This window comes from Nematolebias whitei, chromosome 7, assembly GCF_014905685.2.
Source record: "Nematolebias whitei isolate Nwh7 chromosome 7, NemWhi1, whole genome shotgun sequence".
Lineage (NCBI taxonomy): Eukaryota > Metazoa > Chordata > Actinopteri > Cyprinodontiformes > Rivulidae > Nematolebias > Nematolebias whitei.
Window position 1 is genome coordinate 47,091,162 of NC_056504.1, and position 24,630 is coordinate 47,115,791.

Here is a 24,630-nt window from a genome sequence, read left to right on the forward strand (position 1 = left end):
ATATTTCCTTTGGCGCAGTAAGATATGAAGTAGGAATAAAACGTTTATAATACTGTGATCCTGAACCATTCTTTTGGTTGAGGCTGCAGTACGACAGCCCACTGTGTTCTGGTAGCGAAACAGCATCGGTGTGTCAACGTATGAAAAAACTGACAAACACGCCGGAGTGAGTCACAGAAGTGTAAGTTGAATAAGTTTATCAGCACGTTGAGATACAATGGCATATAAGTTTCTTGTATGCTGATGCCAACTCAAAATTTTGTGCAAGCACAAAACTATTAGCGTATGTCGATGTGTTGCTGAGATGGCATAAGTTACAGGTATGCAACTGGTAAGGTATGCACAAGTTCACACAAGTTACATGTAAGTTACTCATAAGTTGACAGAAATCAGCTAATTGTGCAGCGTACGCGTAACTTAAGTTTTAACCTTTCACTTTACTACACCTACTTTTGAACTCATTAAAATGGGGATCTGTTTACTGACCAATAGCTGCTTAATTCATTTGTTCGTGCTTTAATAATCAGAGCTCAGTAACTGAGGTAGTATTTGTTAAATACAGGGAACTCGATATGAATTAACTGGACTTTGGTTTCAGAACTGGCTCCATTTCTTTGCCCGTGTCTCTGTTTCCACTCTGTGCTTCAAAGGATCGCACATGACTGACTGGATGGAACATTTTTGAAGACTAAGCATTCACTTTGGATTATAATTCCTTTTTCTTCATTGACTAAAGAGATCATCGGACACCTGTTACTTGAAACTTGATCCTTAAATGGTTACCTGGCTGAACTCGTTGAAGTTTCTTCCAATGACTCGTGGATTTGGTTTGCTGCGACTCAAGAGCCATCTGGATTAGCCTCGACTTCCCAATGGGGGATTATGTAGCATGAAGAAGAGCTCTATTGACTAGAAACTGAATCTGAGGGGGTCAATGGAATTTAGGTAAAGATCATGGATGTTTATCACTAACCAATGTTAAATTAATGTGTTGAGAGTTGTTTTGACTGATCAACCTGCAGGCACATGGAGGCACCTGATAAACCTCCAAGGCCTTCTCTGAGTCTGCAAACTGGCAGATCAAGGTCATCAGTGTCTGATAAGCATCATACAAAGCTTTTCTTGATACGATCCATAGCAGACCTCACGACCGGAGCTTCAGTGTAACATCTGTGTAAGCCTGTGTGTGAACTCTGCTCCTTTCAAGTAGTAAACCGGATAAATTCTTCTTGCGTCCTCAGCGTGGCTTATTTTCAGGAAGTAGATTGTTACAACCCTTGGACTGAGTCTAGTAAATTGTAAACCAATAACTCAAAAACAGCCCAATTTGGCATTACAGTAATTTATTCTTCTAATCGTTTTGGGCGTTACGGACAGAAGGGAAGTCATGAACTTCAGGGTCTCCAAGACCAAAACAACAAACAAAAGAACGCTTCTTCTGGCTGGAAAACAAAATCACTTCTTATAAAAACTACAATTCCTAAAGACATCAAGGTTCATGCTCGATAATACAGGTAAAAAAAAAAAATCCAACAATGGTCGGTCAGGTCATCTGGACAGTTTATTTTTGAGAGATCTTTCACCCTCCATCTGAAGGGCTTCATCAGTCTGAAGAGTTCCAAACAACTCCTCAGCTCCCTGGCCACAAAACAGGAGAAAACTTAGTTTTTAAAAAATGGCAGAGAATCCCAAACTTCCCAAGTAAAAGTTCTTAAATAATAAAGTTCACAGAAGATCACAAAGATCAACTAAGTGTTGTTAAATCATTTGGTACACACAGTTAAATTCAAGAGTCAACCACACAACAACAATGCTCAGCAGGAAGAGGAAATGTACACGGGAAAAGGGGCGTGGCTTGATCCCTGAAGCTTTTATGCAGTCTAGTGATGAGGAGGAAGTGATTCCAGGTGTGCAGCATGATGTGACCGCAGGCCTGCAAACAAGCACAGAAGGAGAAAGGTTGTCCTCTAGTAAGAAAACCCCTAAAAGTCAGTGGATGTAACACAGATAATGAACGGATATTTATTTGATCCAGCAGAGAGTGTCCATCAGATTGTCGTGGAACTCTTAATACCTTTCGATAAATGCTAACGTGCTTATTTTAAACTTTCAATGAAGAAAACAGAGAACATTAAATTTCAGATTCAGAGTTCATGGTCAGCAGAGCGCTTCTTCATGCTACACAGGGAACAAATGAGCAACTCGTGACTCCCGCTGGATCTATGATCTATGGATCACCACAGAGATGGAGGCGACGGGAACAAACAGGATGAAGGGGAGGTAGAAATACTGAGGAGGGTGATTGGTGAATGAGAACCAAAATAACTGACGGCACACAGAAGTGAGAAACCGAGAAACAACGGGAGTTGAGGGAAACAATGACTAGAGAAATAGATTTTTTAATATATAGTGTGAGTACTACGTGCAGAACTACTGTCGAAACATGTTGCATAAAACTAAACATGAAAACATTAAAACACCATCTAAAAGTTGCAAAAACTAACAAACTGTTTGCTAAAATGTGAAAATGCAAGCTAAAAGCTAAAACTAACCAACCCTAGCTAAAAGTATTAGCATTAACAGTGCTCATAGTAGTATTAGAAGTATGCTGAAGTAGATATTTTAGAGTGAAGTGATCTTAAAGTATTTTTTAACATAACATCCTGGAAATGAAGTTAAACATTTTTCTTAAATTTAAAAGTTGCAAAAGTTAAGTCAGCACGTCTCCTCACTGAGCTGAACGTTTTTATGAACAATTTAAAACACGTGCAGGAAAACCGTGAAAACGCAGCGTGAATGTGTTTAAAACGCAGCTTTGTGGTACAAAGTACATAAAAAGACAAATTTTTTTTTGGTCACTTTTCTCTTGTGATACAAAAAACAACAAAAAGAGTCAATCTTTGTGTGGCGTTTTATCTATTTTCCAACATTTCACCCATAGAACGCATAAAATGTAAAAATCAGATGTTTGTCTTTTTGGAAAAAAGATGAAACATAACAATACAAGAAGCTTCTGGAGCGTAATCCTGTAAATTTGATAAATTTTCCATCAAAGTGACCTTGCTGAACAGTCCAAAAAAAATTATTGGTGTTATTAGTGGGTCATTTTGCACAGATAAATAGTTTTTCATCTTCTGGAGAATTTTATCTTTAAATTTGTTCATTAAAATCTGGCAAGCTGATACTGTTTTAAAACATAAAATAAAGTTAAAAAAAAGTTATTTGATTTTTCTTCCAGTCATTTTGCAGTCGACTCCAGACAGCGAAATAATTTAATTAATACAAGAGAGAATTTGGTCATTACGTCACACGTTGGCAGGGCTTTAAGCAACGGGAAACTTTAAAAGACAGATTTTACTCTCGTCCTGTCGGTCGACGTCGAGCCTGAAGAGATCTGTGAGGTAGGACGACTTTTTGTTTAACTTCTCTGTATTTCTGTTCTTTTACTGCATTTTTATGCATTTCATTCTCAAAATTGCACTTTTATGTCATTTAATAGTAGCATATATTTCTTACAAAAACATCACAAGTTGGTGTTTCTTGAAAAATATATATAATATTGCATTTTACATGGTATTTTAACTAAATGTTAGCTGCATAATTGAGAAATAAAAGGTCAAAGTTGTACTTTTATTTTTCCTCTTGTGTTTATAGCAGCGATAAAATCAGGATGGACACAATAAATAACATTTTTATACAAAATGTGGTGCCAAGAATATTAAATTTAAACTATTTTCTTTACGACACCATGATTTTATCAGATTTCTGATGTTCTCTCAGCATATTTCAATTGTTAATGTATGCTCATAGTCTGTTTTCTCAAATTCAAACAAAATCAAAAGAACATTTTTACCATTTTCTTGTTTTTTACACTTTAGAGGCAACAAGGATGTCCAGTAAGAAAAGATGCACTGTAAAATATGTCACATTATTGTTGAGTTATAATTTTAAAGTGGTTTTTGGAGGTCAGAGGATTTCTTCTCTCTGCTTGTTATATTTACATGCATGGTTGTTAAATGTGTAGAATTATTTATTTGTTTATTGTTGTTTGGTTCTCATCATGAATGTCCTGAGGTTAACGCTTTTTTTGGGGTTTTGTCTTTTTCTATTTTTCTCCCAACTGCTCAAAACAAAAAGCTGTTCTGCACGTTGGGACTGTTTCTCCCCCGCTGAATGATGCCGGCTCCAGATGGAGATTTCACTGAACACATATATAAATATTAACTAACAATCTTTTCTATAAAATGAGTTATATAAAATTAAATAATATGAAGGCACTGGCTTGGATTAGAGTTTAATTGTCCCAGGTCAAATGAGAAACTGGTTCTCAAACATTTCACCTGGTAAAAAAAAAAAAGTGAAATAAATAAAACTGATAAAAATATATATTGTTTTGTGTTTATAATTTACATTCTCTATATACTTTTTAGTGCCTTGATGTGATTTTTGTTGTAATTAGTTTCTACTTAGAGAAACCAAACTGGATGTTGTTAGTTTGACTTGAACTCTGTAACTGGGGACATAAAGATAAAAGACGTGGCTCCAGCAGCTGTTGATCGATGACGGCTTCTGATGACGTGCAGGTTTACAATAAGAAGGTTGCAGGTTCAAACCCAAGCTGGGGCCTTTCTTTGTGGAGTGTGCATGTTGCCCTTGTGCATGTGTGAGGGGTTTTCTGAGTAATCTTCCCACAGACCAAAACATGCACATTTCACTAAGCCTGTCACGATAAACAATAAATCAATTAATCGCATGATAAATTAAAATTATCAACCTCATTTTCATTTATCGGCTTTATCGTTTCTTAGTGTCTCTCTCTTTCTACTGAAGACACTGGACGACAAAAAGCTAAACTCCAGTGTTCTTCACTGACCTCACCCTTTCTCTTTTCTCTTTAAAATCTGTTTTAACCGTCCAAAATCGTGTTTTCAGATCGTTAAAAGCAGCTAAGCTACGAGCTAAGCTAACAGGCCGACCTCCGGGAAAAAAACTCCATCTTGTCGAAGCTCCAAAATTCACGGTTGAAACCTGTGCCTTCGTCTAAAAAGTTGTTTTTCTCTACAAAAAGAAGCTGAGAACTTGTTTACTGATTTTTTTATTAAAAGCTTTGTGTGAAAAATGCTATGCTAAAGAGCTCAAACCACACCGAGCGTCCGCCATTTTGAGAACAGAAAAAAGGGAGGAGAGACAACCCATGTCACGTCAAGGGGCCTCCCTCCCATTTTTCTTAAAGAGACACTGCTCGCTCCCTCACTATCCATCCTTCGGTTCAAACAGTCTTGTACTGCGATGCAGTGGTCAAAAAAGGTACTACACTCAAAACAAATCAACATTTCATCTTAAATTTGACAATAATTACTAATTATTGTCAAATTTCAAACAATATTATCATTCATCGCAATAATTTCTGAGACAATTAATCGCCCAGTAAAATTTGTTATCGTGACAGGCCTACATTTCAGGGGTGTCAAACTCGCATACAACAGGGGACCAAATTTAAAACCTTTTTCAAACTAAGGTCCAATTTCAGAAACTACATTAACTCAAGTCCGATCGCCAACATCTTTTCTTGGTCACAGCTTCCTCAACAAGAGTTCGATCGGTCTCACTTGATGTTCTCTGTTGCACTTTCAACATCTTAATCAAAGATTACTGGAAAAAATGAAAGTGATTGAAGTATTTTACGTTTAAGATGTCAACGAAGGCCACGTTTGGCCCCTGGGCCTTGAGTTTGACACATGTGATGATAGGCCCTGTGATGGACACCCAGCCTGTCCTGATTGTGTCCCACTTGTCCTTTGTCCTCTGGAGACGGCACCAGGTCCCTGCGGCCCTGTGCGCAATAGGCAGAGGAAAATAGTGGAAGTAAATATCAGCTTTGAGTTTTCTCAGCCTTATTTTGAATATGCTGCAGGCCTGAAATGGTGACATGAATCTAAAGTGATGAATTAAATTAAGTTGGTAGAAGATAACTCAGTTTGGATTCATCTAAAATAAATAAAATTCAAGGTTAACATAAGAGTTAGTAGTTTTTAATATATTAGCAAACTGTTTGGTGTTTTTCTGGTTATCAGCTGTAAAAACACTTTTGTTTCATGTCAAAGATCTGTAGCTACTGTCCTGTTAAGATTTACAAAGTTAACATGTTTTCTTTTAAGGGCAGGATATTCCACCATGAATTCCTCATCCAGCAGCTACAACGTGTCCAGTCTGTTCATCGTCGACAGCGCGAGCGCAGCTGCAGCCAAAAACGTGACCGTCCTCGCAGTCGGGATCATCATCAACTACATCAACGCCACTCTGATCCACACCTTCAGAAAACACCAGGTCTGCATCTGTTGGCACGTTTTTTTTTTTTTTTTAATTAACGCTCAGAGAAAAGAACGAATCAAAAAATCCTCACATGAAGGCTTCTTCTTCTGTCTTTCAGATATTTGTCACGAACCCTCGTTACATCCTCTTCATCCATCTTGTTGTGAACGATATGATCCAGCTCACCATGTCAATATCAATGTTTGTCATATCTTACGTCTTCTTCCAAGTTAATATTTTCCTCTGTTGCCTCTTGTTAATCTTGGCCATTTTCACCACCCTGAACACGCCCATAAATTTAGCCGTGATGGCTGTGGAGTGCTACATCGCCGTGTGCTTCCCTCTGCGGCACGCTGAGCTCTGCACCGTCAAACGGACTTACGTTCTGATCGCTTGCGTTTGGGCTTTGAGCTCCGTCGCAGTCATCCCTGAGTTCCTCTTTCTTTTGGCCACACAGCCTGTGATGGTGTTTTACTCCACAACGTATTGTGTTGCTCAAGTTCTGTACCGAAACCCGGTAAGTTCACAAAAGAGGGAGGTTACGTACATGATTTGTTTCTCTGGAGTGTGGCTCACCCTCGTCTGCACATATTTCAAGATCTTCTTCGCAGCTCGAGCTGCTAATTCGGCTGACGGAAATAAGAAGAAGGCCAGGAACACCATCCTGCTTCACGGCTTTCAACTGTTGCTGTGCATGCTGACGTATTTAGACCCTGCGGCTATTCGACTTTTTATGTTGCTACTTCCCAAATATTATCATCATATGAACTTTGTTTGGTACGTCGTTGTCCATATTCTTCCCAGGTTAATCAGTCCCATTCTTTACGGGCTGCGAGACAAAACTTTTAAACAGTATTTGAAAAAATACCTGCTGTGTACTATCAGACCAGGCATCACACCCCATTAAAACCACAATATTTGCATATTTTATGCTTTTTTTTTTTTGAATCAATAGAATGTTTATTTGTATTTTGTACACAGTTTTTACCAAAGTTTAAGCTTTTGAGTCAACGACGACCGTTGCTGACTGAAGTAAAAAATGTTCCTATAAGGTCATTTAACAAAGAAGCTGTTGTATTATTTTATTAAGTCGTAACCAGTTTTTATTTCTTTATAAATATGTGATTTACAATAATATTTATATTATAATTTAATTCCTGTAGACCTTCTGTTGACCCCACACTTGATGTTTCATGTCCCACCTTGAGCACCTCAACCCCAACTTTAGGAACCACTGCCCTTACAGACTCTTCATGAATACATTTTAATCTTTCTGACTCTTAACATTCTTTACTTTCACTTTATATATATTTTCCTACTGCAGAGATTGTGGGGGGAAAGCATAAAAAAAATAAAAATAAGTTGTAATTAATTAAAGCCCTGTGTTGTTGACATTTTCCTGGCTCCTGCTTACATGCCCCCGCTGAGACGCTCCAGACCGGTTCAAAAGAAAGTTAAATGTTGGATCCAGGACAGTGGCCCCATACTGAGAGATTGTTTTGATCGAACAGACTGGCAGGTTTTCAGAGAAGCTGCTGAAAATGGAGGTTCGCTTGATCTTGACCAATACACATCTTCAGTACTGGGTTACATTAGTACATGTACTGACACAGTCTCCACTATCAGAAATGTTAAAAGCTACCCAAACAGAAAACCTTGGCTGAATGCAGAGGTGCGTACCCTGCTGGAAGCCAGGAACACTGCCTTCAGGTCTGGAAACTCAGAGGAGCTGAGTAGGACAAGAAAAGAGCTGGTTGCTGGTATTAAGAGGGCCAAGGCCACATATGCAAAGAGGATCGAGGGTCAATTCATCTCACAAGACCCTCGGAGCATGTGGAGGGGCATTAAGTGCATAACAGATTATAAAGGAAGGAGTGAACAATGTCCCAAAGACCCATCTCTGCCTGATGCCCTCAACAAGTTCTATGCACGCTTTGAAGACCCGAACAGACCACCCAGCACCAGACTCACCTCACCACCGGATGAAGAGCATCTCAGCGTGACCTCAGCAGAAGTAAGGAGTACCTTCAGGAGGATTAATCCGCACAAAGCAACTGGCCCAGACAACATCCCCGGAAAAGTGTTGAAGGAATGTGCTGATCAGCTCTGTGAGGTGCTGGCAGACATCTTTAACACCTCACTTACCCTGGAGACAGTTCCCACCTGCCTGAAGACTGCCACCATCATCCCAGTCCCAAAAAGCTCTACAGTGACTGGTCTGAATGACTATCGGCCAGTGGCCCTCACCCCGATAGTCGCTAAATGCTTCGAAAAACTGGTCATGACTCACATCAAAACAACCATCAACATCAACGAGGACCCTCATCAGTACGCATACCGTGAGAACCGATCAACAGAGGATGCAATCTCCTCTGTGGTCCACACTGCACTCAACCACCTGGAGCAAAAAAACTCTTACGTCCGTATGCTCTTTGTGGACTTCACATCCGCCTTCAACACCATGATCCCCCAAACCCTGATGGACAAACTATCCACACTAGGACTAAGCCCCTCCATCTGCAACTGGGTACTAGACTTTTTAACAAACAGACCACAGTTAGTGAGGATCCACAACCTCTCCTCCTCCACCATAACCCTCAGCACTGGCTCTCCTCAGGGATGTGTGTTGAGCCCCCTTCTGTTTACTCTGCTCACATATGATTGTGCAGCTACCCATCCAGGCTGTCACATTGTAAAGTTTGCAGATGATACAGCGGTGGTGGGATGCATCACAAACAATGATGAGTCCAGCTACAGGCAAGAGGTGGAACACCTGGAGAGCTGGTGCAGAGAGAATAACCTTCACATCAATGTGAAGAAGACAAAGGAGATGATTGTGGACTTCAGAAGGAACAAAAACACCTACACCCCCCTGAACATAAGAGGATCTGCGGTGGAAGTGGTCTCCAGCTACAAGTACTTGGGTGTACACATGAATGACAACCTCAGCTGGAGCAACAACACCACCAGCCTGATCAAGAAAGCTCATCAGAGACTCTACTTCCTCAGACGGCTGAGGCGAGCTGGTCTGGGAAGCTCAGTCCTCACCTCCTTCTACAGGTGTGCAGTGGAGAGCATCCTGTGCTCGAGCATCAATGTGTGGCATGGAGGCTGCACAGCTGCAGAAAGAAAAGCTTTGCAGAGAGTGGTGAAGGCTGCACAGAAATCTGTTGGAATCAGTCTCCCCACCATCACAGACATCTACACCTCCAGATGCAGGAAGAGGGCCACCTGCATCATGAAGGACCCCACCCACCCAGCACACACACTTTTTGCCCCACTCCCCTCAGGAAGGAGGTTAAGGAGCATTAAGTGTAGAACCACTAGACTGAGGAACAGCTTCTACCCTGAGGCTGTTAGACTCATGAATCTCTAACTAGAATAATCACTGTGAAAAACCATATCATGTTGCTGCTGATCTGTTTCATGTTGCTGCTGATCTGTTTCAATGTTGATGTGTTCATGCGTGCACATCTGCTCACAGACTCATGTTCATGTTTGTGCTGATGTTCAATGTTTTATGTTATGAGTGCTTAGTGTATATTTAGTTGATGTTTTTCTTAGTTCATATCTTAGATGTTATTACTGTTTTTCTTATACATTTTATTGTTGGATGTAACTGGGACCCTGTGTACATAATTTCGCTCCACCACATGTACCACATGAGGTGCGAATGACAATAAAGAAACTCTGACTCTGACTCTGACTCTGATTTTGTACAATAATTGCTACATTTAGTCTGACCCCTTCAGGGTGGGAGTTGGACTCTGCTGGTCGTCATCGATTCTGTTCATCACTTTTAGGGACAGAATTTCTCGGGAGGAGAGGGTCCAGTTCGGTGACCTCAGTATTCCATCTCTCCTCTTTGCAGATGATGTGGTCCTGTTGGCGTCATCGGGCCGTGAGCTTCAGCTCTCACTGGAGAAGTTCGCAGCCGAGTGTGAAGCGGCTGGGATGAGAATCTCAACATCTCAGACCATGGTCCTCAGTCAGAAAAGGGTGGATTGCTCTCTTTGGGTCGAGGGAGAGGTTCTGCCTCAAACAGAGGATTCAAATATCTCGGGGTTTTGTTCACAAGTGAGGAAAGAAAAGAGCGTGAGATTGACAGATGGATTGGTGCAGCGTCTGCAGTATTGTGGACTCTGTACCGGTCCGTTGTGGTGAAGAGGGAGCTGAGCTGTGAGGCAAAGCTCTCTGTTTAACAGTTGGTCTACGTTTACTGTTTACCTACAATGTAATCTCATATGCAACTGAGTGTAAACACACACACACGTATGCACGCGCACATGCACACACTCAACCTGGAATGCATATATGCCGCGACTTTTCTTCCTCACCTTCTGTTCCTGTGGCGCATCATGAGGTGAGTCAGACTGTTCGGTTCTTTGTGTACAAATACATCATTTATTACTTTATGACCATTTTCTGTGAAAATACATTTTTCTTTTAAAATTTATATCCATCCATTACCCGCTTCTTCCTTTTCAGGTCACGGGGGTCACTGGTGCCCATGTCCTTATATTCATCACAGTAAATATAATTATGTACTAATCATAAAATAAGAACGTCTCTGATTTAGATTATTTGAAGTTTGCTTTTGCTGTTATCAAAGTAAATAATAAGTGTTCAATAATTTGACTCCTGTACTCAAAACTTTGAGCTGATGTAGTTTGGCAGATTCATCAGAAAACAGTTTATAACAGCAGAAGCTTTATATAAAATAACAGCAAAAAGAAAAATGGTGATTTGTTTTAGAATGAGGACATTAAATGTGTGAATTATACTTAACATGTTGTACTTTTACACCTAAATGAAGCATATTTATGTGTTGAAATGTATTTAATCTATTTTATTCCTCAAACCTTTTTGTGTGTGGAAAACAAGATCTTTATTATAAAACTATATAACCTTTAGTTTAACAGGTAAGTTGAGAACCACTTGTTAAAGACGGCCTGGACAGGAGGCAGCAACATAAAACATAAAACAGCCTTGATAAAAGCAGATGTGACACAAATTGCATAAATTAACGTATTTAAACATATATTTTTAAAGCATTGTGAACATTACTAACAGATTCAGGCATTGTGAAACTTAAAGCACGTGCAGTGATCTTGTACTAGTTAAAGTAGTGAACTTTTAAAAGAGGACAGCGTGATAAATTAGTTGAACTTTAAGTTCCCTTGCAAAAACATTTGAACTGATCAGCACAAAAAAATTGATTTTCAGAGACTTTTATCCAGATTTTAATTAATTTGTTTAAATTAATACTTGACTGAATGATGGTTAACATTGTCATCATTTTGCTTCCATCTAAAACCTTTAAATAATAATATTAACACACTGCAAAAAGAAATTCTGTAATTTTTACAAAATAAAACTGGGTTGCCAGAGAAATTCTGTAAAAAATAGTGTGAACATGTAAATAGTTTTACAGAGTCTGTAAATTCAAGTTTTACTAAGTAAGATTTACATATTATTCTATAAACATATATACATTTTACTGTACTTATTACGTCACTATATATATATTTTTTTTTTTTTTTACAGAATTATTTATGGATAAGTATATTTAAAACATGTAAATTTAATATTTTTATCCTCTGCAAATGCCTGTATTTTATTGACTGTTTTTTTTAAATAACTGTTTATTGAACATTATTTTTATGCTAACTCACAAGTTAAGAATTGTTAAATTTACTTGTTTTAATGTACCTATCCATAAAATATTCTGTAAAATGTATTTTTATGTATTTTTACATAAAAAAAACCTTGTAATAAGTACAGTGAACATGTGTTTATGTTTACTGAATAATATGTAAAACTGTGGAAATCACTGGTTACTCTGTAAAACTGTTTACATGTTCACAGTATTTTTTACAGATTTTTTCTGCCAGTTTTTGTTTTTATTTTCTAAATATTACAGAATATTTTTTACAGTGATTGAAATATGGGCAAAAAAAACACACCAAAAAAAAAAAACGCCTTTCAAAAACTTTATTTTTAAAATACTGAACAAGTCTCCGTCATCTGTTTACAACAGTAATAAAAGAAAATGTAAAGAGGGAAAAAAAAAATCAATTTTTTTTGTCAATTCTAGCAAAATAGCAGTTTAGCCATTGCTTTCTATAAATGTGGATGGCACCAGTGCAGAAAATATATTTTTAATAATTCTATTAGGTTGTACATTGACGTATAGTGAATGTTTAAATAAATAAACATTTTTTATCTGTTAATTTCTATATTGTCTCAAGATTTGACAAATGTTTGATAATCCCTGAACATCACAGACGCTGGTTCTGGGTGTAACTAATCAGCTGATTTAAAACCACGTTATTCTGTTATAACCTGATAAATATCCCTCTCCAGTTTTTCAGAACGTGTCATCGGTTAGCCTCCGAGTTCCCTCATCCCTGACATGAACGTCACGTCCACTGTGACCCGGGACTCCGTGAGCGTGGCCATAGCCAAGAATGTGATCACGGTCGTCCTCTCCCTCGCCGTCATCGGTGTCAACGGCACTCTGGTGCACACGTTCAGACAGCATCAGGTAGAACATCAGGCACAGCTGGAGCTTCTAGACCTGCTTTGTTTGAGTGAACCAGTCTGAGGAACGTCTGAACACGTTTTAGTTACGGTGGAAAAACTTCATTATAAAAGCATCTATCATCAGCAAAGTTGCATTTTATTCTTATTATTTTATCTGTAGAACCATTTCAAAGACCAATCGTGTGAATAAACTCTTAACGTCGCGTTTGGAAAGTGTCACATTTTAAATATGGATGTTGATACAACTTCGTGTTTTAAAGATTTTCAATGAATTTTGTTTGGTCAACCTAACCAGAGGGTGCCAGAATACATACAACTGAACATAAAAACAACTTACGCAGCAAATCTGAGAGAAAATACATAAAAAACTGAGACTTCTCCATCTCATATTACCATTCTATAGATGTCAATGGAGTTTAGTACTTTTTAGTCATTTTATGTAAACAAACACACGAGGTGATTTCATCTGGTCACAAATTTTGCTCAAAAATGTTTATTTAGGGAAACATGAGGAAAAATTGTCTTGATGCTGATCAATAATCCAGGTAGATTAATCTAAACAGGTTAAGTCTGGTCTTCTGGACAGATTCTTCTTTGCTGAAATGTTTCGTCTTTTATCCAAAGGACTTCTTCAGTCTGAGGAGCTGCAACAAACTCAGTCTTATAAATAGCACCTTCTCATAATGGACCAACCAGTTTGCTGCTGACATCCAGAACTAATTCCAATTAAATTCAGTTCGGTTTATTTATAAAGCGCCGAGTCACAGCAGAAATCATCGCAGGGCACTGAACAGAAACATTCATATTTAAAAAATAATAATTTAACATTATTTATCTGAGGAGCCAGAACCAGGCTCAGGACAAGTGGTCATCTGCTTCAACCAGCTGGGTTTGGTAGGAATAGATACACAATGGCAGGTCAGGAATCACATGTTAAGATAGAAATAGTATCAAATTAAAACAATTCTATTTTAACAATTAATTTAAGGAAATGAGGTCAGTTTGTCCTCCAGTAGTCTAAACCTATAGCAGCATAACAAGCCAACTAACTATAGGATTCATCAAAAAGGAAAGTCTTAAAACTGGACCATGTGTCAGTCTCATGGACAGAAACTGGAAGTTGGTTCCACAAGAGAGGAGCCTGAGAACTGACAGATCTTCCTCCCGTTCTGATTTTGAAAACTCTAGGAACCACGAGTAAACCTGCAGTTTGAGAGCAAAGTGCTCTGTTAGGAAAATATGGAACAATAAGATCTCAAATATAAGATGGAGCTAGGTTGTTGAGGGCTTTGTAGGTTAGAAGTAGGATTTTGAATTCAATTCTGGATTTGACAGGGAGCCAGAGGAGAGAAGCTAAAACTGGAGAGATACAATCTCTCCCAGTAACTCCAGTTAAGACTCTGGCAGCAGCATTTTGGATCAACTGAAGACGTTTTAAAGAAGTATTTGGACACCCAGATAATAAACCACTGCAATAGACCAATCTAGACGTGACAAATGCCTGAACCAGTTTTTCTGCATCATTTTTAGATGTTTCTAATTTGAGCGAGATTACGCAGGTGGAAGAAGGCGGCAACAAACCAAACGAAAACAAAGCAGAATGAGGAGCAATAAGCCATTCGTGGCCTTTCTGTAAATGGGTTTTGCACGGATTCGTTTACATCTGGAGCAAAGGAACTTTTGTCAACATGGCTCAAAATAGAGATTTCAAAAAGGACCACGAACAACCACTGATTCTAACACATTCTTTAATAAGTAATTTGCGGAAACATTTATTGTCCGAAGATGATTAAAGTCAAAGGATGGTTGGCTGTGTTGAACATTTTAGCAACATTTTATATTCAACACCTTAAACTTGAAAAATATGGATTTTATGTTTGCTTTTGTGGAAGTAATATTATTACAACAAGATATTATCCAGAAAGTTGAAAACTTGGTGTACATAGAATAAGTTATTTGTTAAATTACAATGTTTTAAAACATTTTTATCAACAGTCACAACATACAGTAAATCACTTTAGTGAATATTCTTTTACAAACAGTAGAACCGTTTGAAGGTAAATTTTGAATTAAAATTCTAATTTAGCATACCGTCATAATCATACTGCAATTTTACACTCCACCATAGAATATCACATCTTTTGCATCCGTTTTGCTGAGCTTTGGCCCCTAGATAAAATAGATATCTGACTGGGTGTGTAAACAAAGTTAATCATCTAATCAAATACTTAGTATAAGCACAATTCTATTACGCAGTGAATGAGAGCTTTGAGTGAAATATTATTTCTGAATCATGTACGTAAGCTAACAACGGAAACAAACCAAAGAAGTGACACTTTGGACAGAAACGTTTTTAATGTGGGGGATAAAAGGCACGTCCTGATCAAAAATAACACCAAGTATTTTAACATTTGTAACTTTAACTAGTTGCTCAAATGTTAAAGGAGGAGCATCAGCCTAACGATTGATTGTCAGCACCCTGATGGCCGCTTGCTATTCACAGACGACTGATCAGCAGCAACAGAATTGTAAGAGGGGGACAGTTGAACATGGAGATCTCCGCTCCCGTTTAATGATGGACAGTTTCTCTTAACCAAGATGGCTTCCTTCACTCCTCTCTCAAACCAGCGTTCCTCATGTGGACATCTTCATCCCTGAAAGGGTGACCACTGGCCTGGAGATGAGTGTAGACCTCAGAGTCTAGATCCCTTTAGTTGGCAGCTCAGAACATAGAGAACTCCATGGACGTAGTGGATAAGGTGAGGGGTGTAATATGGTCTCTTTTGATGTCACCTCACTCTTTGCATGTGCTCCTGTTGATGAGGCAGCGGAGTCTGTTTTAGGTTGAATCAGACACCACTCTGAGCAGCAGGACCCATCCAGAGAACTTTACTCCACCTTGTTGGATGAGGGAAAACTAGATTTTGTTTCTTCCTTTTTATTTACTTATCATTTCTTGCAATGAGAACCTTAATTTTATGAAAGAGTTGAGATAAATATTTATTCAGTCACGTATTTATAGTGTTTTTCTTCTTGTTTCAGGTTTTCCACATGAACTCTCGTTACATCCTCTACATTCATCTGGTGCTCAACGACATCATCATGTTAGCGTTGACCATCCTCCTTCAAGTTCTCAGTTACATCCTGTTCACTCTCAATGTCTCTTTCTGCATCGTAATGCTCATGGTTGCCGTATCTTCTAACCTGAACAACCCTTTGACCCTGGCTGCCATGGCTCTGGAGTGCTACCTGGCCATCTGCTTCCCTCTGCGCCACCCTCAGATCTGCACTGTCAGGAAAACGTGTGTCGCCATCGCTGTGATTTGGTTCCTGAGCTCTCTTACAGTCCTGCCAGATCTGTTCGTAGTCTTGGCCACGAGACCCGCAGAATATTTTCACTCCAGGGTTTTCTGCATGTGGGCAAATGTTTTTACAGACCCGCAGCTCGAAAAGAAGAGAGACGTTTCCAACATTCTGTATTTGGTTTTGGTGTGGCTCACTCTTTTCTTTTCATACTTCCGGATCCTTTTCACTGCGCAGGCAGCTTCTGCAAACGCCAAGAAAGCCAGGAACACCGTCCTGCTGCACGGCTTCCAGCTGCTGCTGTGCATGCTGAGCTACGTTCACAACATCATGGTGCAAGGCCTCTCAAGTCTGTTCCCAAAAGACGCTCTGGCCATTCGATACGTGATTACTCTGCTGATTCAGGTCATGCCGAGGCTCATCAGTCCCATGGTCTATGGGATCAGAGACAAGATGTTCAGGAAGTACCTGAAACAATGTTTGTTACCCTCCACAAACTCAAATATTCATCCTGAGAAGACGGAAAAGAGCAAGATATGAGGAAATCAGAGAAAATGAGGTTTTCAGTCCGGACTGTAGAGAGCACCAGAACATACGCCACACACACTAACTAGAATCATAATTAAAAAATTTAACTGTTTGCACTTATATAAGCCGTGCTTGTGTACAAGCCACATGTGTTCATGTTGTAACAGGAGTGGCAGCACACAGCTGCTGAGAGAGATGTGCAGCTCTTGTTGTAGATCAAGATTCAACCACCAGATGGCGCTTTATAGACTTTATCTTCCTGTTCAACACACACACAGAGTGACCTACGGTGGCCCTGAGGTGCAAATGAACAACATTTAAATAAACTAAATTAAATTTGAAAAAAAAGCAACAATATTTGAAAGAACGGAAGTACATTAAGTCAACACGGAAGTGGCCAAAGCAGAAGTGGCAGGAATCATATTTGAAAAACAAAATTATATTTAAAAAAATGGAATTGCTTTAAGCCAAAGCTGAAGAGGAAGTGGCCAGAATCACATTTGAGAAAAAAACGGAGTTACGTTTCAAAAAAGGAAATTGAATTTGAAGAAGAAAAAACACACACACACAACAAGAAGAAGAAGAAGAAACATTTGAAAAAATGGAATTACATTTGGAAAAAAAATACAACCAAAAAAACGCAATTACAATAAACCAAAGCGAAAGTAGCCGAAACGGAAGTGGCCAAAGTGGAAGTGGCTGGAATCACATTTGAGAAAAATGGAATTACATTTCAAAAAACTAAATTAAATTTGAAAAACACAACAAAAACTCAACAACATTTGACAAAACGGAATCACATTTGAAAAAAAAAAAATTTAATGTAGTGTAATTCCGTTTTTTTCAAATGTTGTTCATTTACACCTCAGGGCCACCGTAGTGACCCCCACAGGTCTTCATGACAACTACCTCCCTCCCTCATGGAGACTACTGACTGGTTTAACACAAACTAACACATAATGAACATAAACTAACCAAAATGATTAACAATGAACACAAATTTTACCCATAATCCCTCCCTGAGGCCATGTGACCAACAGCCAACCACAAAGGACCACCAAATGCTACAATAACCAGTAACATACACAAATACGTACAGAAAATGTTTTATTTGAACAATGCTGGTAACACAGCTGGTAAAAAAAAATACAGTAGCCAACCAGGAAGTCATTGATCGCTAACTTCATCTTCCTCCTGCTCCACAAAGCAAAAGTTGCTCTGCGAGCATGTGAGACTCACATGCTCCGTGCACGACCTCCCCATTCTCTTCTCCCCTCCCAGTTTCATTGGTTTTGACTCGGTAATTTCATCAGTCAGATTTTTTATTTTTTTTTTAACCTTTATTTATTCAGGTAGTCTCACTGAGTCACGAGGACCCACCTCCCAAGAGAGACGTGTACAGGGCAGCTATGTGAGCGCCCAGGTGTGACGAAGCTAAATGTTTTTTGTGACAGGAAGCTCATTAGCCCGTCAAAAAAAAAAATAATAATAATCCATAAATTAGCTGCAGCTGCAGAGTTCAAAGCCTGTGAAAAAGCAGCGGCTTATATTCCAGAAATGACGGTGATTTGAAACAGCTCCGTTTGGATGATTAAAACAACAAACTTTACATGTTCTCATTCTTCTTTGGATTTGTTTGAGCGCTTCCTGTCATACAGTTTTGCTGCACACAAGCGTCTTCGTGTAAGTGTTTTAAGTCTTTGCTCGTTTTCTTTTTTCTGATGGATAATTAAAGAAACTGGATTTGGTGACAGCGTGAATGTTGTTTTCATGTGAATTATTTTTACTCAGCAGATTTAGCCGGTATCATGAAAGGAGCAATGAAGTAACGATAGGTTTGTTTTTAAAGCACAAAAATAAAAAGAGTGGTGATTAGATGTTTTATGTATAACCTGCCTGTTCACTCTTCACTGGCGCTGTCCTCATCATCCTCACCTCTCTTCCTCCTCAGACATCTGGACTCCACTCCAACCGCTTAAGACTTTTAATCTTTTTCTTTCGGCTGCTCCTTCTTCAGGGGTCGCCACAGTGAACTAAGTCGCACGAAGACTTGGAGATTATTTTTCACCAGGTGTCCTTCCTGACGCACCCACAGCCCTCCGAGTGGAGCAGAGAGCTGCCATCCAGGGCGCCCGGGGGAGCAGATGGTGGGGGGTTAGGGGCCTTGCTCAAGGGTCCAGAGTGGGGCAGATAAGAGTGGAGGCAGGTGTGAGTGTTTCACCTTTCCCACCCACATTTTGATGTTGTCAGTACCAGGAGTTGAACCGGCGATCTTCTGATCACAAGCCCACCTTCTACCTCTGCGCCACCGCTCCCACTGTATTCTCTCCTCTTACAATCATCTGGTTCCATGTAAAGTCCGGCCTGTTGCTATAAAATAAAGTTTTTTATTTACCTTCATTTGTTTCCTGCCTCTGTGCTCAGCATCTGGAGTCCTAATCTGAAAATAACCTTAAAAAAGATGTGACCAAACACTGGATTGACTCGGATTAGAGATCAGGTCGGGGTCTGAAGTCCACTAACTGACCCAGAACCTGTGGTCCTGCAGGTTTCACAGTGTGCATTGCAAATATTTAGAGGTTTACTGTTAAATAACTTAACATATTAACTTCATGTATAATACATAATTAGCTTCACGTGTGTTTTTATTAAATATTGTAAATTATTTGTAAAAGCACAAAAGTGGAGAATGACAAGAACTGAATTCATGTTTTAGTGTAAAAACAGAAACTCTAAGAAAAACAGTTCATTAACATCTTCATACATAATGATCATCATTAGAAGAGCTGAATGATGTCCTCATCGTCATCTTCATCATTATGTCTGTGAGTTTATAAAGACTCACCTGCAGCTCTCTGCTGTCAGTGTCTCACCTGAAGTCAGGTAAGAGCTCGTTTTGATCTCAACAAAGAGTCCTGTCAGGTGTTTTACATTTAAATCAGAGGAAGTCTAATTAAACACAAAATATTGTAGAATTTATTTTGTTTTATAAAATATTATTTTACAGGTTATATTGCAGGAATTTGTGAAACGCTTTCTGTTTGGGCTGAATTAGGTGGAAGTGTTTTAACGCTTGTTTTTACAGATTGAAACCGTGCAGAGTTTTGCACATTTTACTAAAATCACAATTATCTGGTTAATGTGTTGATTTTTTTTTATTTTAATGAGTTTAATGTGCCACTTAAGCTATTCTTAATAATTATTTCAATGAATAAACTAAACTTCTTATTAATAGAAGCAAATTAGAGTCTAACTTTTTTAAGAGTTGTTTTTACAATTTATATTTGTTTTTTTTACATAAAATGATTAAAGTGATCATATTAAACTCAGGGTGACTGATAAAAACAGCTTTAAATTAGTGTTTTTTTTTTTTATTCTTCTCTTCTTTTCTCAGCTCGGGGGGAAACATGAGCTCGTCAGACGCTCTCAGAGGAAACTCCACGTCCGTTTTACAGGTTTGATGAACCTGTCGTACGTTTAAACATAAATGTAAAATCACTGAAGATGAATTATGTAATTCTGTTTAAATGTTGTATTTTCTTTGAGAAAACAACAATTCATAATAAATTTAAATGTATTCGTTGTTTGAATGACATCAAGACTAAAGGAGGAAAACTGTTGCGTCTGACAGGAAAAAGGTTTTATATGAACTCTGTATTCCAATAAAATGAGTAATTTACAAATGTGTCATTAAAATAAATTTGTATTTATGAACTCAAAGAAAATAATTATTGAATTGTCTTGTTTTTATTATTATTTTAGCTCCGTGATATGAGAGAAACTTGTGACAGACTTATGTAATCTCATTATTTATGAGCCCAAATTGTCAACATTTGCTTTCAAACAGACACGTCGTGTTTATTTAAGTTCTTCATGGTTGTAAAAAGTTTGAAGCTGTTTGTGCCCAAAGGTGGAGCTGGAGCTCCACCATGGGTCATGAACGTGGAGGTCTGGAGAGGAGCTTCAGTCCCTAACCTAGACTAAAACATCTAACTGAATTATATTTGTCATAAATGATTGGTTAAATCTGTTTGTGTTGTGCTCTTCTTTGTCTAGCGCAGATATTTACGCTCTTTTTGACTTCTCTCTTGTGAGTCCAAGGGTTAAAACTTTGGAAAACGTCATTTGAAGCTACAACCAGACAGCTGCATCTGCAACTTTCACAAGAAGAAATGTTGCATTTAGATCATTTAACTGGCCTTCACGGTGGAGCAGTAGTAGTAGCGAGCAGGTTGCCAGTTCAAATCCCGGTCGGGGGTCTTTCTGTGTGGAGTTTGCGTGTTCTCTCCGTGCATGCGTGGGTTTTCTCCGGGTACTCCGGTTTCCTCCCACAGACCAAAAACATGCATGTTGGGCTGACTGGTGAGAGAGAGAGAGAGAGAGAGAGAGAGAGAGAGAGAGAGAGAGAGAGAGAGAGAGTGACTGGTTGTTTGTCTCTATGTGTCCCTGTGATGGACTGGAGACCTGTCCAGGGCGTCCCCTGGTTCTCACACAGTGATGGTTGGATATGGGTACCAGTGACCCCGTGACCCTTACAGGAAGGTCTGTGAGGGCAGCTGCTGCGGTTCTTATTACCATCAAGCCGCGGACCGGACCTGCTAACAGAACAGAACCACAATGTTTAAAGAACATCGCTGCTAACCCAATCACACTGTAGATGTTTTTCTTTTTCAACTTTGGCGCCATGTTTTTGAGTATTTAGTAGTATTTTTTATGTTTTTTTTTTTTTTGTATGTAATGTTAGTAGTATTTTTTAACATGTTTTTTAGTATTTTTGCTGCATGCTTTGATTTTTCTTGGTGTTGTGTTTTTTGTTGTTGTTGTTGTTGTTGTTTTTGGTGATTCAAGAAGGTTCTTCTTGTCCTAAGCGTTTCATTGTGTTGTTGACCTTGTGTTGATTTTGTGTATTACAAATAAACCAAACCTGAAGAAGTGGGTAAAGATGATGGATGGATGGATGGATGGATGGATGGATGGACGGACAGATGGATGGTTTAATTTTCTACATCCATCAGGCCCTCGGGGGGACACAAAGTGTCTGTGGTTTTCAGAAACTGTATTTTGTTCCTCTCTGCTGAAGCTTCTGTCTCCTTTGTGTTTGTCTCTTTCTGTCCAGCTCGTGCTCGTCAGAGACACGTTCGCCATGGCGTTTGTGAAGAACCTGATCCTGGTTCTGGTCTGGCTCATCCTCACGTACATCAGCAGCACTTTGGTCGTCACTTTTTTCAGACACCAGGTACTCACAAAAACACACAACTGCTCAAAAATAAAAACTAATGTCTGGTTTCTGTATTCTTCATACTTGCGTTGATGAACTTCACATGTTCAGTCTTCCAAACCTGTTGTGAGTTGATCAAAGTGAAGAAAAATGTAACTTTTTGATTTATAACTGTCTTTAAGACGGAACAAATCAGACGAGCTTCACTGGAGGCCTGATTAGTTCACACATCAAACACATCAAAACATAAAGAATGATTAATTATTATCTTAGTAAAGATATCGCTGCTGCCAGCACGTGTCTTTATACTCTGTCGCTAAAAGTGAAGACAGAGAAATGATGCTCATGTCTGAGTGTGGGTTCATGTGTTTGTTTGTGTCTGTTAGCAAAATAACTCATGAACCACAAAACAGATTACAGTGAAACTTGGGCCTGTCGCGATAAACAATAAATCAATTAATCGCGTGATAAATTTAAATTATCGACCTCATTTTCATTTATCGGCTTTTTCGTTTCTTCGTGCCTCTCTCTTTCTACTGACGACACTGGATGACAAAAGGCTCAACTCTGGTGTTCTTCACTGACCCCGCCCTTTCTCTTTTCTCTTTAAAATCTGTTTCAACGATCCAAAATCACGTTTTTGGATCGTTGAAAGCAGCCAAGATGAGAAGCTAAGCTATGAGCTAAGCTAACAGGCCGACCTCAGGAAAAAAACTCTGTCTTGTCGAAGCTCCAAAATTCACGGTTGGAACCCGTGTCTTCGTGTAAAAAGTTGTTTTTCTCTGCAAAAAGAAGCTGAGAACTGGATGGATGTCATACTGATTTTTATTAAAAGCTTTGTGTGAAAATGCTAAAGAGCTCAAACCACATCGAGCATCCGCCATTTAGAGAACCGAAGAGAGACAGCCCATGTCACGTCAAGGGGCCTCCCTCCCATTTTTCTTAAAGAGACACACTGCTCGCTCCCTCACTATCCATCCTTCGGTTCAAACAGTCTTATACTGCCATCCGGTGGTCAAAAAAGTACTACACCCAAATAAAATTAAACATTTCTTCTTAAATGTGACAATAATTACTAATATTGTCATATTTCAAACAATATTATCGTTTATTGCAATAATTTCTGAGACAATTAATCGCCCAGCAAAATTTGTTATCGTGACAGGCCTAGTGAAACTTTCAGATCGTTATCATTGGACGTACGTCTACAACTGATAACCTTTGGGAGTCAGCTTGATTAAAGATGGCTGCCACAGCAAAGTACATTTAAACACAAAAACGCCCATAACTCAGTCAGTTTAACAGACACTGAGCTAAAGTTTGATGTGGTAGTAGCTTAGACTGATCAATAACTTGTACTTTGAGTGCTCTTTGATCATGTGAGATTAGCATTCTCATAAAAATGTCTCCACCTCCAGGAAGTTTCCAAATATTTAGTTAATGCTTGGTATGGTAGTAGCTGACAGTCATTCCCAACACATGCTCCGAGCACTAAAGATGGCAGTACTGTGTTGTGTTCAAGGACTAACAGGGCTGTTCTGTAACTCCATCACATCTGAACACGAGGTGATCTTAAACTAAAACTCTGGCCTGAAAGTTGGCGGGTGACGTGCATTCCTCCAAAGAATGCCAATTCTTCACTCCCAACATCTCCCGCCTTCTTCGTTTGTCCTCCAACAGATCTTTTACGATGATCCTCGTTACATCCTCTTCATCCACATGGTGGTAAACGACGGCGTCCAGCTGACGGTGACCATCACTCTCTTCATCCTCAGCTACATTTTCTACAAGATCAACGTCTCCTTCTGCTGCTTCTTCATCCTGGTGGCGGTGTTCACCACCAGGAACACTCCCGTTAACTTAGCTAGCATGGCCATAGAGCGCTACGTTGCCATTTGTCATCCCTTGCGGTACTCCCAGATCTGCACGGTGAGGAGGACCTACATGGTGATCGGGTTGATTTGGTTCATCTGCATGGCTCCCGACATAACAGACCTGTTCGTGACGCTGGCAACCGAGCCGCTGAGCTTCTTCCACGAGTCGGTGTTCTGCTTACGTCAGAACGTGTTCAAAGACGCGATCCTGGCTGAGAAAAGGAAAGCCTTCGACATCATCTATTTCTCCTGCGTGTTTCTGACTCTGGTCTTCACCTACCTGAGGATCTTGTTCGCAGCCAGGGCCCTCTCCACAGAAAGAACGTCGGCCAAGAAAGCCCGAAACACCATCCTGCTTCATGGAGTCCAGCTGGCCATGTGCATGCTCTCCTACATCTCCCCGAGCGTGGAGGTCATTCTGCACATCATTTTCCCGGGTCGTACCCTTGAGATCAGGTTTGCAAACTACCTGATTGTCTACATGCTGCCTCGGTTCCTGAGCCCGATCATTTACGGCGTCAGAGACCAGAAATTCAGGAAGTATTTCAGGATGTATCTTCTGTGCTCCAGGTGCAAGAAAACAGGCCCAGGGGTCAAAGACTGCATGTGAAACTCATTTTATTACATTCGACTGAACTCTGTAATAAATTTAAACATTTTAATGCAATAAGAACGAAGAAAACTAAAAAAAATAGAATAAAATGCACAAAAATGATAATTTGGCACGTTAAAAACTGATGATATGTTTTTTTTACTTATGAGCTGAAGATATTGAAGGTACTCACTGCAACACATGAAATCAAGCAATAAAAGTTATTCAGAAACACAATTAGCACAATTTGAATTTAA

At 39.3% G+C, this 24,630-nt stretch overlaps 3 protein-coding genes across 3 annotated transcripts; all 3 read left to right on the forward strand.

Annotated features, from left to right (window-relative positions):
- The first annotated feature begins 6,174 nt into the window (after positions 1–6,174).
- On the forward strand, positions 6,175–7,219 carry LOC119412871 (odorant receptor 131-2-like). Its single transcript, XM_037679907.1, has 2 exons — positions 6,175–6,327; positions 6,431–7,219. Exons 1-2 carry the CDS (start codon positions 6,175–6,177, stop codon positions 7,217–7,219), a joined length of 942 nt encoding a protein of 313 aa, XP_037535835.1.
- A 5,508-nt stretch (positions 7,220–12,727) lies between these two features.
- Positions 12,728–16,742, forward strand: LOC119412651 (odorant receptor 131-2-like). The gene is made up of 2 exons (XM_037679685.1): positions 12,728–12,859; positions 15,901–16,742. Exons 1-2 carry the CDS (start codon positions 12,728–12,730, stop codon positions 16,699–16,701), a joined length of 933 nt encoding a protein of 310 aa, XP_037535613.1. The 3' UTR covers positions 16,702–16,742.
- Positions 16,743–21,793: 5,051 nt separating this feature from the next.
- Positions 21,794–24,391, forward strand: LOC119412873 (odorant receptor 131-2-like). The gene is made up of 2 exons (XM_037679908.1): positions 21,794–21,925; positions 23,588–24,391. Exons 1-2 carry the CDS (start codon positions 21,833–21,835, stop codon positions 24,389–24,391), a joined length of 897 nt encoding a protein of 298 aa, XP_037535836.1. The 5' UTR covers positions 21,794–21,832.
- The last annotated feature ends 239 nt before the right edge of the window (positions 24,392–24,630 follow it).